The sequence below is a fragment of the Eleutherodactylus coqui genome, chromosome 3 (assembly GCF_035609145.1).
Source record: "Eleutherodactylus coqui strain aEleCoq1 chromosome 3, aEleCoq1.hap1, whole genome shotgun sequence".
NCBI classification, from domain to species: domain Eukaryota; kingdom Metazoa; phylum Chordata; class Amphibia; order Anura; family Eleutherodactylidae; genus Eleutherodactylus; species Eleutherodactylus coqui.
The window spans coordinates 159,054,015-159,070,953 of NC_089839.1; the positions used below are offsets into that span (position 1 = coordinate 159,054,015).

General features: G+C 41.1%; 1 protein-coding gene across 1 annotated transcript in view; it reads left to right on the forward strand.

Moving 5' to 3' along the window:
- Window positions 1-13,819, forward strand: part of LOC136621169 (inter-alpha-trypsin inhibitor heavy chain H3-like) — a 191,825-nt gene extending 178,006 nt beyond the window's left edge. Inside the window, exons 19-22 of the mRNA XM_066596443.1 lie at window positions 8,586-8,787; window positions 9,213-9,385; window positions 9,499-9,610; window positions 13,522-13,819. Coding sequence (XP_066452540.1) covers window positions 8,586-8,787; window positions 9,213-9,385; window positions 9,499-9,610; window positions 13,522-13,663 — 629 coding nt within the window. The 3' untranslated portion in view covers window positions 13,664-13,819. The remainder of the gene's footprint in view (window positions 1-8,585; window positions 8,788-9,212; window positions 9,386-9,498; window positions 9,611-13,521) is intronic.
- Window positions 13,820-16,939: the final 3,120 nt, after the last annotated feature.

Below are 16,939 nucleotides of genomic sequence, written 5' to 3' on the forward strand. Positions count from 1 at the left end.
ACCTACCAGGGCGGGTTTTTTAAATGGGCCAATCATTTATTTCAACTAATTTTGCAGTCACGTTCCAAGAACCATAACTTTTTCATTTTTCCATTGACACGGCGATATGAGGGTTTGATTTTTGCGGGACAAATTGTATTATTTAATAATATCAATTTTGGGTATATATAATGTATTGCATAACTTTGCAAAAAAATTGTAGGAAGATTGGGGGAAAAGAAAGAAATTCTTCCATTTGTTTTTTTGTATTTCATTTTTACGGCGTTCAGCGTGCAGAATAAATAATATGATAACATTATTCTCTGAGTCAGCACGATTCCGGCGACACCAAGTTTATACAGTTTTTTATATTTTGCTAATTTTATACATTTAAAACATTTTTTTCTTAAAGATCTGCTTTTGTGTTGCCACATTCCAAGAGCCGTATTAATTTTATTTTTCCATTGCCAGAGCTCTAGAAGGCCTTGTTTTTTGCAGGATGAACTCCAGTCTTCATTTATCTAATTTTCAGGAACATGTAAAATTTTGATCGCTTTTTATTCCATTTTTTTAGGGGCAAGATTAAGAAAATCTGTAATTCTGGCATGTTTTTCATTTTTATTTTTCACTGCATTCTCTGAGCAGTATAAATAATGTATTAAAGTAATTCTACAGGCCAGTACGATTATGCCAATACCAAATTGTAATAGTTTTTTTCTTTTTCACCAATTTTTCAGACTTAAAAAAAAAAAAGTTTATCGCTGCATTCAAAGACCCTAAGCATTTTAATTTTTTTTATCAAGAAAGATGTGTAAGGGTTTTTATTTTGTGGGATGAGTTGTACTTTTTATAAGTACCATTTGTTGATCCGTGCAGCATTTTGATCACTTTCTATTCCGTTTTTTGCATGGTAAAATAGGCTAAATTACCGTATATACCGGCGTATAAGACGACTTTTGAACCCCGAAAAATCTGCTCTGCAGTCGGGGGTCGTCTTATGCGCCGGTAATACAAAAAAAAAAAAGTGTAAAAAAAAATAAATTATTACTCACCTCCCACGGCGTTCTGTCGCGCTCCGGCAGGATGTCGCTCGCTCCGGCAGGATGTCGCTCGCTCCTCGTCCCCGGCGCAGCATAGCTTTCTGAATGCGGGGCTTGAAATCCCCGCTTCCAGAAAGCTAATACACACGCCGGCAGCCATGACAGCATTGAATGGCTGTGATTGGCTGAAGCGCACGTGTTAGCAATCACACCCATTCAATGATGTCATTGAATAGTGTGATTGGCTGAAGCCACTTGTGCTTTAGCCAATCACAGCCATTCAATGATGTCATGGCTGCCGGCGTGTGTATTAGCTTTCTGGAAGCGGGGATTTCAAGCCCCGCATTCAGAAAGCTATGCTGCGCCGGGGACGAGGAGCGAGCGACATCCTGCCGGAGCGAGCGACATCCTGCCGGAGCGCGACAGAACGCCGTGGGAGGTGAGTAATTAATTTTTTTTTTTTTCTCCACTGTATACCGGCGTATAAGGTGACAGTTGGGGGGTCGTCTTATACGCCCCGTCGCCTTATACGCCGGTATATACGGTAGCTATTTTTCCCACGTTTTTACATTTTTTTTTACCATGCTGTGCACCCTGATTAAGTAATGTACTAACTTCCTTCTCTGGGTCATTATGAACGCTGGGATACCACATGTGTAATTTTGATTTTAATTTTTATTCTTTACAAAGTAAATAGAGAAAGGGGGGGTTTTGGCGTTTTTATTTTATTTTTTTATAATTTTTTTTTTTTTTTTAGTTTTTTAAATTTTTGTCTCTTTAGGAGGCTTGCATAATACTTTTTTTTATTCTTCTAATACTCTGCTATACCTCAGCATAGCAGGGTATTAGACAGGCTAGAACGCTCAGACAGAGTCTGAGTGTCTTAACCTAATTTAGCTGGTAGACCCAGAGGCTATACTCAAGCCTCCAGGTGCCACAGAGACCTATCAGGACCTCCTTATTACATTGCGGGGGGTCCAATGGTGACAGAGGGAGCCCCCTCCCTCTGTCATTCCTTTACATCCTGTGGTCACATAAACCATGGCATGTAAAGGGTTAAACAGCCAGAGATCGCTGGCAGACCCAGAGGCCATAGTCAAGCCTCTGGGTGCCACAGAGACCCATTAGGACCCCCTGATCACATTGCGGAGGGTCCAATGGTGACAGAGGGAGCCCCTCCCTCTGTCAGCCCTTTACATGCTGCACAGACCATGGCATGTAAAGGGTTAAACAGCGCAGATCAGAGGTTTTCTCCGCTGTAAGAGCTGATGCCCGGTTTTCATCTGACAGCCGATCACCAGCTCTCCCTGCTACGGGGACAATCGGCCAGCTTCTGACAAGCCGATGGTCTCTGTGGCAATCTGTAAACAGTGCAGGAGTTCAAAAACAGAAGTGGGAAGTTGTCGGCAGATCGGTTATATTCTCCTGCTTCTTTTTTTAAAGACCTGAACTGGTTTTCTGTGGGACTGTGCAGGCAGTGTGTGTGAAGAACGCAATGCCAGAGCTTATGGCATTGTGTTCTGCACGGTCTCATAGTGAAACATAGCCTGGAAATCTTCTGGGCTATATCACTATGGGCAGTGATATAGGGGTTAAGTGAAAAAAAATCTGGCAATCAGAATATTCCCCAGATCACAGAGCCTTTTGAAGTTACTAATACTTATTAGAAAATTATAGTACCAGTGTTTCTCATACGAAGGCGTTGAACCCTCTGTGGTGACATGTTTGCATGACAGCGATGGTTGGTTTCAGCACTGGAAAACAGTTGACAATTAGATGAAGGCTGGACTGGTGTTGGCAGCATTAGCACTTGAGATGACATGATATCACGTTCAGGAGATGTGAAGATAGTGGGGATGGACTATGCTTCAATGTTGTTGGTCAATATGCACCGCAAGCTATGTATTTATTAAGGACCTCTGATGAAGTCACTGTAGTGTAATGGGGGGGGGCGGAGCTAAGAGATGGTATGTGTAAATTTGTGAGGTCATTTATTGGAGGCGTGCAGCAGTCTGACAACCAGGTACAAACTGGCAGACTGAGTACTGCTGTATCCATTAGAACTGAGGCTGCAGGGGTGTGTGGGAGATGTAGTCTCCCCATAATTCCTCATTCACTGCAAAAGGAGTATAAAGGATCTGTGATGACATCACCGTCATGTGATCAGGGGGCGGAGCTAAGAGACGGTAACTGACATCACAGGTGCGGTCAGGCTCTGCATGTAACTCACACATCACACACACAAATTGTACGAACAAGTGGTCATTAGTAGTTTGACTAGTAATTATTAGGAAATTATAGCACCAGTGTTTCTGGTGGCGCATTGCGCCACACAGCTGTGCTACCTGGTACATCCATTATGATCCCCACACATTACACACACTGCTCTACTACATCCATCCTGACCCCACACATCACACAGCTCTGCTACATCCATCCTGATTCCCACACATTACACACACAACACATTACACACAGAGCTCTACTGCATCCATCCTGATCCCCTACACATCCCACACAGTTCTTCTCCATCCATCCTGACCCCACACAACACATCACACACACAGCTCTGCTATAGCCATCTTGATCCCCACACAAGATAAACACAGCTTGGCTCCTCCCACAGCCGTGACATCAGCACAGGTCCTTTAGCTCACGGATCTTAGTGGTGGTGGTAGGTTGGTGTCCTCTGTCAGGACTGCTGAGTTGTGTGTGAGATAATAACAGCTTAGTTATATTCTCTTATTTTTGTCCCCCCCTTTTTAAGAGCCCTAACTGTATTGTTCTTCTGTCGGTCAGGCTCTGTATTTTATATATGTTGTAGGACTTTCAATGTCGTCACCAGGGGGCAGAGCAATGATGTCACCAGGGGCGGAGCATGAGAAGCACGCACATGCTAACTGACAAGTGGTCGTTAGCAGTTTGATTAAGGATTATAACATATAATATTGTATCACTCAAATAAGGCCCCTCTCAAACTCTTTTATCGAGTACACCATCGCGCCACTACAGTAAAGAACCCCCTTCTATGTTGGTGTGAAACCTCCTCTCTTCTAGAAGTAGAGGATGCCCAACTGTTACTGTTACAGTCGTGGGTATAAATAGATCATGGGAGAGATCTCTGTATTATCCCCTGATATATCTATACATAGTTATTAGGTAGCTCAAACTTTGATATGTCCTTCTTGAGTACCAGTGCCCAAAACTGTGACTTGTAAAGAGAAAGTGCAATGCTCTCATCATGTGCCCCTAGACCTCTTTTGATGCACTCCATAATCCTACTTGCCTTAGCAGCAGCTACCTAACACTGGTTGCTCCAGTTAAGCTTACAGTTAACTAAAATCCCCAAGTCATTTTCCGTGTCAGTGTTTCTCAGTGGTTTTCCATTTAGGCCGACTACACATGACCAGTGTCCCTGCGTACCTCCCCTAACTGTACTACAGATGACCGAGGAGTCTCACATGCGGTCATGCACAGTACAGTTTTGTTACTGTGTTTGTCTTCTGTGGTAATCAAACTACTATCAGTGTGATGTGCCACCAGAAACACTGGTACTGTAATGTCCTAATAATTACTAGTAATTAAATACAAGTGACTCTTTTAAAGCCCCTAAATCCAAAGTCACTAATCCCAAATCACACTTATGAAACAGGACACTTAGAACACGGTACAGTTATGTTAGCCCCGCATGCTCACTTAAGTTTGTATTGAAATAGCACTTAGCTGTAGTGCTTCTGTTCCTCCTCTGTTTGGAATGAACACAGGAAGTTCCACAGATGCAATTTATTAGGCCCTGATTGAGTAACCCTACCCCTAATTACTCACGTGTGCAAAGCAATGGAGACTGCAAACCACAAGCAGATATTTGCTTTTTAAGGCCTCGTTCACACGAGCACTGTTTCAGCGCAGTATAGGTGCAAAAATCGCGCCTATACTGCGCTAAAGATCGCATGAATGGGCAGCTACACTTAAAGAAGCGCAGCTGCTCCAGGAGGTGAGAGAGAAGAGGCCCCGCAGGGCTTCAGGATTTCCCACTTTCAGGGAGAGAGAGAGCGAGGCTATGGGGGATTAACCCATTGCCCTGCTCTGTCTCTCTCTGCTGTGGGGATCCCTTTGGGATATCTCCATAGCACAGAGAGAGTGGGCAGGGCTAGAGATAAGGTGTAGGGTTATAGGTCTTCTCACAGAGTTTCACCATCACAAATATATGGGCTGGGGCTAGAGGGTGAATCGCTCTAGCCCTGCCCCCTTTTCACGCTCTCGGGGAAGCCCTGTAACTTTACCCTCTCTCTCTCCCCGCTATAGGGAGATCCCTTTGGGAGAGAGGTGGAGGGAGTCCTCTACTGCCCCCCTACCCTCTCCCGCTGCTGGGGAATTGCCCAGTATGGCTCTAGGAATACCCTGAAGCACATTTTAAATGTCCTGTTGTAAATTCTTGTTACTCCCCGCGGGGGTTAAGGGAACCCTCGGTGAGTCCCCTCATCCCCGCTGAGAATAACAGGAGTTTACAGCGGGACATTAAAATGTGCATCTAGGCAGCACATTTTAAATGTTCTGCTGTAAGCAGCAGGATATTCCCTTGGTCAGCAAAAATCTTCTTTTCCTTCACAGGAGTTTCCATAGACTCCTGCTCACATAGGAGTCTATGGAAACTCTTGCGCATCACGCACTAAAGATAGGTCAGGTCCTATCTTTTCTCGCAGCACAGACCTTAGATGCGGGCATTGTAGCCACACATATCCTATCTTTTGAAGGTGCGAGTATTTAGCACGTCTACAATTCTTTCATGTGAATGCTTCTATAGGAAACCATTGGTTCTAATAGAAGCGCTCTTTTCTCGTGTGAATGAGGCCTAAATGTAACTATGCTTATCAATATAACCCAACAATATACCCCCTTAAAACAATGTATTTAACCTTGAGAAAGAAAAGGCAATGTAGCAAAATGTTTTGGCTAAATTTTACTGTGACTTGATATAAAATACAAATAAACAAATGCAAATAGAATAGGGAAAGATGCACACAGCAATTCCACAGATCCAAGTCACATTTATGACACAGTAGTACATTTAGAACACAGTACAGTTATGTCGGCCACGCACACTCACTTAGGTCTGGATTGAAATAGTACTTCGCTATAGTGCTAATATTTTTAGATTTTCATTCACTACTAATTTATTAGACGTTATATCAACTTTGAGATCTTTTTAATATAATTTTTTTGGCATTATTATTTAGTTATTATTAGTATGGCTATGATTATTATTTCTTTTAATAACCCTTTAAGGACGGGACCCTTTTTTTCCATTTTTTGTTTTATCCTCCCTCTTTTAAAAAATCATAACTCTTCTATTTATCCATCGACATAGCTGTATGAGGGCTTCTAAGTGGAGTGAAATGGAAAAAAAAAAGAAATTTTGCCATCTTTGGGTGTGTCTTGTTTCTACAGCTTACATACTGCAACAAAAGTGACCTGATATGTTTATTCTATGGGTCAGTACGATTACTATGATACCAAATTTGTATAGCTTTTTGCTGTACTACTTTTATTTTTTTTCAAAGATATTTAATTTTTTTAATTATTTTCTGCCGCAATCTTATAACAGCCATAACTTTTTTATTTTTTCGTTGACAAAGTTGTATGAGGGCTCATTTTGTGTAGGACATCTTGTAGTTTCTTTTGGTATCATTTTGGAGTATATACGACCTTTCAATATTTTTAATGAAATTTTTCTTGGAGAAGGGGTGACCAAGAAAAGCGCAATTCTGGTGTTCTTTATTATTTTTTTCTGACCACGTTCACCATGTGGAGTACATAACACATTATTTTGATAGATCTGACTTTTATAGACATAGTGGTGGCATATATGTGTTTTTGTTTTATTATTTAGATTCTTCTATTATAAATATGGCAAAAGGGTTTTTATTTGTAACTTTCATTACCTTTTATTTTTTTAATAATTAGTAAAACATTTTTAAACTTCTTTTTACTTTGTTTATTAGCCCCCAAAGGGGCCCAAAAATTGTGATGCTTTGATTGCTTCTGCAGTATGATGTAATGCCATAGCATTACATTATACTGTGTTTTGGCAGGCATACTATCAAGCCTTGATAGGCATTCTGCTATGACAGCCCTGGGACCTTTAAGAAAGCCCCCGGCTGCCATGACACCCATACAGCAGCCCATGTTTACATCGCGTGGGGGCCATACAGAACCCTGGAACATTAGAATTGACAGCGGCATTTAAAGGGTCAACAGTTCCGATGAGCGGTGCGGCTTAATGGAGCTGTTGCCGGCTGTAAGAAACGGTCGGCACCCGGGTTGTATTGAGTGGGTGCTGGTGGAATATTTTTATATATATTCTTATAGACTTGGCATTAGTTCCCTTAGTATTTATGAGGCCTCGTTCACACGAGTGTGGTTTTAGCGCATTATGGGAGTGTGAAAAGATTGCGTCTTTTAGAAAAAATGGTTCACATGAAGGGATTTTCAATGCGGAAATTATTCGCATCAAACAAAAATAGAACATACGACTGCAAAGCTCGCATTGTCTGTGCTGCAATAAAGGATAGGACCTGACCTATCTTTGGTGCATGATAAGTGGGAGCTTCCATAGACTTCAGACTTAGGGCTCAGTCACACGGGCGCATCGGCACCCGTACACCGGCGCCAATGCGCCCGTGTGACTGACAGTTAGAAGACGGCCATACCTGAAGACAGACGTCTCTCTGCAGTGCTGATGAAAGAACACATGACCGGCAATGAAGCCGGTCACATGTGCTTTCCTCCGGCGCTGCAGAGAGACATCTGTCTTCAGGTACGACCTTCTGCTACCTGCAGTAACACGTGCGCCGATGCGCCCGTGTGACTGAGCCCTAAATAGATGGAAATCACCCGTTCAGCACAAGCGATATGCAATTTTTTAGTATGGCTATTTGAGCGTTAAAACCATGCTCGTGTGAACGAGGCCTTAGGCCTCCCTCACACAGGGCGTTTTATACAGCGTTTAGCGCTGCCTTTTCAGCCCAGCGCTAAACGCTGTACAACACTCCCATTCATTTCAATTGGGCTGCACACACAAGGCTGAAAACGCAGCACCTTCCAACGCTGCGCTTTGACAGCGATGCATGTTCTATTTTGGGGCGTTTTCAGCCCTGCGTCGCCCATTGAAATGAATGGGCAGCGATTTTAGCACTGCTGAAAACGCGGCAATTTTATTAAATTTCCATCTGGTGACACTGACCGGCCATTGGAACATGATGAGGCTCTGGAAGCTCCAGAGACCTTACACTGGTTGTACTGCCCCTATGGTGGTCCTGGAAGTAAGACCAATTCAGGACGAAATATCTAGCTTTCCCATAATATTAAAATGAGTGATGATGCATTTGCAACAACCTTTATACTGCAAAAAGGAGAAACAGGACTTTGAATGTAATGTGAGACCCCCAGATAGTCATTCATATCACAGGCCCTATTTAGTAAGTAGATCACCAGGCAGTTACTTACATGTTTTTGTTTAAAGCAGTTTGCCTCATATCCTAAGACCAGTCATGTTGTTTTCTTCAGGTATTGCAGTTAATGGGGAACTTATTGGAAACAAGAAAACTGACAATGTCATATCAAATGAAACTTACTTTGGAAGAATTGGGATTATAAACAGAGAGATGAAGATAAGGCTTGAGGTGACAACTGAAAAAATCACAGTCCTGAACCATAAAAACCAAAAGACGATCTCATGGCAGAAAACGGGCTCTATAAGTAAGGAAGGGTAAGAACTTTGTAATGGTGTACTGTTCCTATGAGATATTTGTAAACTGCAGCCCCTTTTGAGAATTAACCTGCCCCAATGATCAGGTGCTCAGTTTGGGTCTGGCCCAACAAAATTGGGACCACTGGAGTGTATCTTCATTCCTGGGGTCTTCAATGCAAAATCATGTTGTCTACTAGATTGGTCAGCCTATTCTGAATGTCTGTTCATTTCTGTTTGCAGTTAGGTGGGGATGACTTCTTGCATCCTTCCTCCTAATACAAGTTACTTGAAATGTAGGCATTATTTGCACAAAAGCAGCATAAATTATGCCTGTCTCACATTTCAGGTAACCCTCAGGCACATAGTGCAAGTAAATGGATCTGAAAACCAGTTCACATAGTACAGAGTCTGTATATATGATTTCTGTATGTATACTCTTCCAGGTTTAATCTGGTAGTCAACAAAAGAAGTAATGTGAGCTTTTCATTTGGGGAAGGAGCAACATTTGTTATTATTCTGCATGAAGTTTGGAAAGGTCACCCTCTCCACAGGAGCTTCTTAGGTTTCTATACATTGGATGATCATACGTTTTCTGAAGGAGTCCATGGACTGCTAGGTAACATTTGCTTCGGTATTATAGATTTATAATCCTCAGTGCTGTAATGTAATCTACTGTTATGTGTCTTCTCATTCTTGAGAAAAATCGCCATTAATGTTTTACTTTTCAAGGACAATTTTTTCATGGAATCGATTATGAGATTTCCAATGTTCACAAAACTGATAATCCTGACAAACCAGATGCAACAATGAAAGTGAAGAACAAGCTGCTTACAGTGACAAGGTAGGGAACATACTGATATATAAGTATACTCAACTATATACTCAACTGTCAAGATCTACTGGTAGGTTAGCTCTGTTTAAGTGAGCGAGGCAGAGCTGCAGTATCAGGCACAGCCCATGAACAAGAACGGTGCTGTTACTAGTAAACAAGCAGACCCTTTTCCTCATTCTGGACAGTTCATTTAAAGTGAAACTTCAAGCAAAGTTTTGTAATCAATAAAATGGACCTACTAGGATCACAGATCATACCAGGACCATGAATTCCACTCCCCCCCCCCTATATGAAAGTTTTCAAGAGTATTTGTACACAATGAGGCTTATTTGCTACTACTGTCTAAAAGTTAGACAGTGTAAACTTAGACTAGACAGTGTTAAAAGGCACCAGTTTTATCACTGTAGCTTTGCTGAATGATAAATCTGTGGATTTTAAGACTGTCAATCTAAGCTTAGACTACCTGCTAATTGGTTTAGTTTAGTTTATGCCAAAAACTGTACCGATTCATAGGAGTTTGGCAAAGTTTTAGACCACGCCCCTTTTTAGACAGTTTGGTAAAAAATGCCTGAAAAAGTCTAAAAACACTTAGTAAATGTGGCACAAAGCATGTAAGACAGTTTTCTGACATAATTTGCTATAGAAAAACTATCGTATTTTTAATAGTAAATAAGCCCATTTATGTCTTTAACTCAACAGGAAATAATACAATGGCTTCTGGAATAAAATGTTACTGGAATATGGAAGTTGCCTAAATGATGCCGCTATTGGATGAAACTGCTTCTCTCAGACTTATTGCTCCGCCCATTCCCTGTATACACTCTGCACATAATACTGGTAATATTAAGACCTATCTGCACACTTCTATGTCATTTGCCTGCTTTCTGGTCCATATGTAGGAGGAAGCAGCAAACATCGAGGTTAGAGCTCTGAGTATTACCAGTGTTTTATGCGAAATGCATGCAGGAGGCAAGCAGCGCAGGAAATATATCAGCTTCCTTGAGCGTAGTAGCTCCATTTTTCTAATTTTTAAAAATTTGCCTAGAGTTTAATTGTAGGCATCTTTTAATTTTGGCAACTGATCAATCACCTCCTTTAACACCTACAAAGATTTTAGGGTTCACCTGATCATCTAATGGATATAGTGGCTTCTTGGTACACCCTTACTTCAGATATTGAGGGAGATAAGGATAAGAAATACAACTGCCCCATATTTTGTTCTCAGGGAGATAAGCCATTCTGGCAGCAACTTTCTCCTCTTTGCATTCAGAACACACACGCCTAGCCAAGCAGAGTATACTTGTGTATGAGAGTGTCATACAAGAAAGTTGTCAGCTGAACCAGTGTTCAACCGACACCTATCTTTTGTGTACAGTTAGCTTAAAGGGGTTCTGTCAGGAAAAAACAAAAAAAACCTGCTCACCTGTGCTGTCCCCGGGAGGCTGCTGCTCCTCATCTTTATCTCTGGCAGTTATGCGATCGCAGGGCAGAAGCTGGCAAAATGCCAGCTTCTGCCCCTGCTCCGACCATGCCGAGCGGTAAGTACTGCCGCCCAGGTCAGTGGTAGGCGCGTCACAAGTGATGCGTCGCCCACTGATTGGCCTGGCCGCATCTAACTTCTGCCATCCTCAGAGAGTCAACGGAGAGTGCGCATGCGTCCCCCTTCCCAGCGCGCATGCGCACTTGCCATCAACTCTCCATTGACCGCAGAGTTGAGACACGGCCAGGACGGCGAGAGCACGCAGGAGCTGCTGGAGCTGACCCTGCACGCGGCAGGTAAACAGTGGAGGGAGAACAACAACAGGATTAGGTAAGTTGTTTTTTTCAGTCTTTTCTTTTTACAGGTATAACTCTTAAGGGATAAAGGGCAGGATTGGTTGAGTATGCATTTTTTTATTTTATTGACAGAACCCCTTAAACCTGGGGTATGTATGAAGAGAGGTTGCATGGCAACCTCTCTTCATACAGTGCGGGCGTCAGCTGTTTACAGCAGCTGACGCCCACGGGCAATAGCCGCGATCGGCCCCGCGGCCGATCACGGCTATTAACCATTTAAATGCCGCTCTCAATTCTGACAGCGGCATTTAAATCCTCCGAACGATGTTTGGGGGTCCTGCACGGCCCCCCCGCAGTGAGATCGGGGGAGCCGTGCAGGTGTCATGGCAGCCGGGGGCCTAATGAAAGGCCCCAGGGCTGCCTTACCAGACTGCCTATCAAGCCATCCCCGTGGGGTGGCTTGATAGACTGCCTGTCAAAAAGCAGTATGACGTAATGCTATAGCATTACGTCATACTGCAGGAGCGATCAAAGCATCGCATGTTAAAGTCCCCTAGGGGGACTTCAAAGTAATGTAAAAAAAAAAATCAATAAAGTTTTTTTTTTAACTGTAAGAAAAAAAAAGTTGTAAAAGTTTAAATCACCCCCCTTTTGCCATTATTATTAAAAAATCTAAATCATACAATAAAAATATGTATTTGGTATCGCCGCGTCCATAAAAGTCTGAACTATCAAAGTAGTGCATTATCTTTCCCGCACGGTGAACGTTGTCCGAAAAATAAAATAAAGAACGCCAGAAATGCACTTTTTTCTTACTTTGTCTCCCAGAAAAAACGCAATAAAAAGCGATCAAAAAGTCGTATGTATTCCAAATTGGTACTAACAGAAACTGTAGAACATCCCGCAAAAAATTAACCCCGTGCTCAACTACGTCGACGGAAAAATAAAAAAGTTATTGCGCGCATAAAATAAAATGACCGCAGAAAATAATTGAAAAAAATTAAATGTCTGAAAAAAAAAGAGTAGTATAGTAAAAAAAAAACTATACAAGTTTGGTATCGTAGTAATCGTACCTACCCATAGAATAAAGTTATTTTGTTGCCGTTTGTGCGCGGTAGAAACAAGATGCACTAAAAGATGGCGAAATGTCGTTTTTTTTTTTCATTTTAGTCCACTTAGAATTTTTTAAAAGTTTTTCAGTACATTATATGGTACTTTAAATAGCACCATTGAAAAATACAACTCGTCCCTCAAAAAACAAGCCCTCATACAGCAGCGTTGATGGATAAATAAAGGAGTTACAATTTCTTTGAAGGGGGGGAGGAAAATGAAAATGGAAAAAGAAAAAGGGGCCGCGTCATTTAGGGGTTAAAGGCCCTTTTACACAAAAGGTAATCGTTCAAACTGCCAAAAGATTGAAAGATTTAGAGATAGTTTTGTATAAAAGTACTCACACCTACTTATCTCTGTTTGTCCTCATTAGTAAAGTAAACTTCAGTAGCAGTGCGGGCATGTGGCTGTAGAAGGGATAATCTGCCCATTGAGAGTCCATTGTCTTCTCCCAGCATCTATTTGCCTTTATACACAATGTATTCATTGTGTATGCAAGAAAAACAAAAACTATCCTGCATCCTGCAAAAGACTGAACGAAATGCATTTAAATGGAACAAATTTGCTCAGTTGCTTAGCGCCTGAACAATAGATTTTATGCGGGGTATAAATTCATTATTCAAACGAAAAGTGCACGATGTCCGCGTTTACATGAAACGATTATCGCTCATTTTCGGCTATTTAAACAAATTTTAAACGTTAACCGTTGCGTGTAAAAGGGCCTTAAAAGGAGGAGAAGAGTGGCTTGGAGATAAAAAGGACCCTCCAGAAATCCTAAAATAATCTCAAAAAACATCCTGGGAAATAATACTGGAAGCTTTTAGGCATAAAATACCCTTTTCTGGCACCCGACACATAGCATAATACTTTTATTATCGTAGATCTACATTGTTTACATAATTAGCCCTGACTATACAATTGTACTCTGGCTTCTAATAATAAAGCAGTTCGGGAATTGACAGATACTAAGTATGAATAAATAGTAGTAGTATTCCTGCTTTCACACATTTAATTTTATTTTTCTGCTATTTTAGGGGTGGAAAAAGAGACTACCGAAGCGATCCCAAGAATGGCATTAAAATTCCCTGCTGGTTTGTGCATTTCAATGGAGAAGGCCTCATTGATGGAACCCATACTGATTACATCGTGCCTGATATTTTCAGTATTGCTTCTTAGAAGTGATTAACTGGCACAATCAATGTAGTTCAGTACACAGTTTTCTTCTAATTAATTGATGATATAGTGATATTTGCCCTTTTAAACTGTCCCTCCAGCTTTATTAAACTTTTGAATATCAGTAAATTACCTATTGTATAATCAGATTTTTATTTTAAATTGTCACAATTCTTTTCAACATATCTATATTAATATGATAGCCAATGTGCAATTAGCAAAATTGCAATAAACTTTATTTACCAAAGCTGATGTTTTCTGTCTGAAAAATCATTCAATAGTTTTGGCTGCTAGAACTCTCCTCTCCTTCTGATATGCTGTCCACTGCCTGTTGTCAAGAGCTGCTTGTCTCTAGTAACAGACTGATTACAGGAAGTGTGAGGTGGGGCTTAGCTAGTATAAGGGAGCTCTGTATAATAGCGGCTGTTCATTTTGCTTTCCTCAGCTGCTATATTCTGTGCCTTGTGAATTAGTGTACTACTACTTCCTCCCTCCTGTTTCAACTCTGTAGACTACACTAATGAGTATTACTACAGTATTTTATAGCGCAATTGCACTTTGCATATCTTTTTGCTTGTTTTCTCCATTTGGTGAAGAGAGGCGGCATCTAGTATCAGGGCAGCACTCACATTGGTCCAATGCAAGAGGCAACTAAGGGAGAGGAATTGCCAGCCTTTATAGTACTGGCAGACCTCTCAGGCAGGGGGGCGACCCACTAAAAATGAGTAGGTGGATTATAACTGTGCAGCAGTTCTGGGTACTTTTCAGGATAATAACAAAGGTATGTGCCCAAATCATGTTACTAGACAACATGAAGCATAAGAGCTCATTGATTTCAGCATTTAATGAAATGACAGGATCGTTTTAAACATAGTGTGTGTATGTATATATATATATATATATATAATTTTTTAAAATTTTTCTTTTAATTCCCCCCTAAAAATTCTCGAAGGTAAAAGGTAGTGTAGGACTATATAGTCACAGAACACCCTAAAACTATAAATTTTATTAAATACAATTAAAACTGGGGTTTGGAACCAAAAGGAAGACAAACAACATGTAGCATTGTAGGGAAAGTAGCAGTTTGTAGGAAAGATTGACTACTGTCTGGGAGCACAATAATCACACACTGAGGGAGGGACAGGGCACTAATGCTTTAAAGCATACCTCTAAAAACTGCTGTAAAGAATACATCTGAAAAAAGGCAAGATGGCAGCCACCATACTCATGTACAGACAATGTAATAAAAAAATCTACAAACAGAAAATAAAAACAGATTGGAAAAATGGAAAATATTTCAGTATCTGGTTTTAATTATTAAAAAAAATAGAGGTGACACATTCCCTAAAAGACGTCTATGAGTGTCTTAAATGAAAGGAGTTTGTACTGGTGAGGGATTCTGTGAGCATAAAAACAGCCCCAAATGTATAACAATGTGTGGATAACTGAAGAAACCTATATTTCAAGGTTGTCATTGTTAGCTCTGAATCCACTTTTATTACCCCTAGTAAGTAGGCAAATGACCCAATGCTATGTATGCTAATGAAGTATCTCAGAGCCCTGCTGTCAGGACTCAAACCTGGGAAATCTTGTGTTCCGAGCGTGGTCTCTACCTGGTGAGCTATTCAGCCTGCGTGACAGTGCCCCTGCCTAACCTTATTCAGTTTCCTGCTCCTGCAACCCAGCTCCTGATTGCTCCACCCTGTTTCCCTCACTGCTCACACTATATATACCTGGCCCTGGCCCTCCATCAGTGCATGATTATTGTGCTCCCAGCCAGTAGTCAAGCTTGCCTCCCAACTGCTCCTCTCCCTACAATTGCTGCTTCTGTGTGCTGACCTTTGGCTTCTCCCTGACTATGCTACCTGCCTGCTTCTTTTGTACCACAACTGATACTACCCATGTACCGACTTCTGGCTTCCCTGACCATGCTACCGATCCTCACTGGTTACAACAAAGGGACTCCAAACCTGATCCAGATCGTCAGAAAATAATCATGCCCAATCATGGAGTCCATTGTAGCCACCCTGAGGAAACAGGTTGCTGAGCTCCAAGAGTTTTGTGCCTCTTACCAGGCAAAAGTTTCTGCATTACAAAAAGATGGACACCTTACAGAGGCAACCTCTGATTGTGCAGTTCCAGTTCATGTCCGCATGCCACTGCCAGCCAAGTTCAGTGGGAATCTTGGTGGGAGGTAGCAAGCTTTGACACATATCTTCAAAAAAGATTGGTTAATCGTGGTTTGAGAATATACCTGATGCCCCAATTCACATCTAGAGGATGCAAATTTTCTCATTGGCGGGGAACAAACTTTAATTGAAAAATTCTTTAAGTAGAATTCAGTATCTACATGATTATGAATCTAGTTATCTTCAAAAGATCTCTGAACAATTAGAAAAAGAGATTGGGGACGCAAATAAATTTTTTGCTAGCAACAGCGAGTTCTCGTCTCTTGAACAAATGTTACAAAAAATATTGAATTATATAGAAAAGAAATCAAAGATAAAAAACATCGTAAATTTATCAGACATAGCAAAGACTTTGAAACAAGGACTTTGAAGAAAAACATATTAAATCAACAAAGTAGATACACTCATATATCAGTCTGAGTGATATTTTTTATTTGCTGGAACCTTTTTTCTTCAGTCACGCGGTACCACAATGGATACACTCTGTGAACCTACTTACGCTAATATTTTTTTGGGGTGGTGGGAATCCAGTGTTTTCACCAATGAGCCTGAGAGTCCTTCTGACCATGTCTTTTTCTGGAGTTGGTACATAGACGACATATTGATTTTTTGGCAGGGAGATTCATGATTTATTTGTACAGTTTGTTGAATTATTGAATACCAATGATATAGGGATGAAATTCATATACCACTATCATGAGTCTATGATCCAATATTTTCACCTTAAACATTAGGCTGGATAATGAGGGTAGGATTCAGAGAGACTAGAGGTTTATCCAGGGATTATTCTGACTGCCATTATGGAGTTGGGAAGGAATTTTTTTTCCTGATAGGGCTAATTGGCTTCTGCCTCTTGGGCTTTTTTTGCCTTCCTTTTGATCAACAAGGAGGTTGAAACAGGCTGAACCAGATGGACATTGTCTTCATTCAGCCTAACATACTATGTTACTATGTAGACATTTTTCGCAAGAAAACTGCCACAAATAATTTTTTCCATTGGCAAAGTTGGTATCCAGAGCCCCACCTTGAACAATCAATTCAATATAATCAAACTCCCTCTTCCCCATTTAGATGTCTCATTTTCCATTAG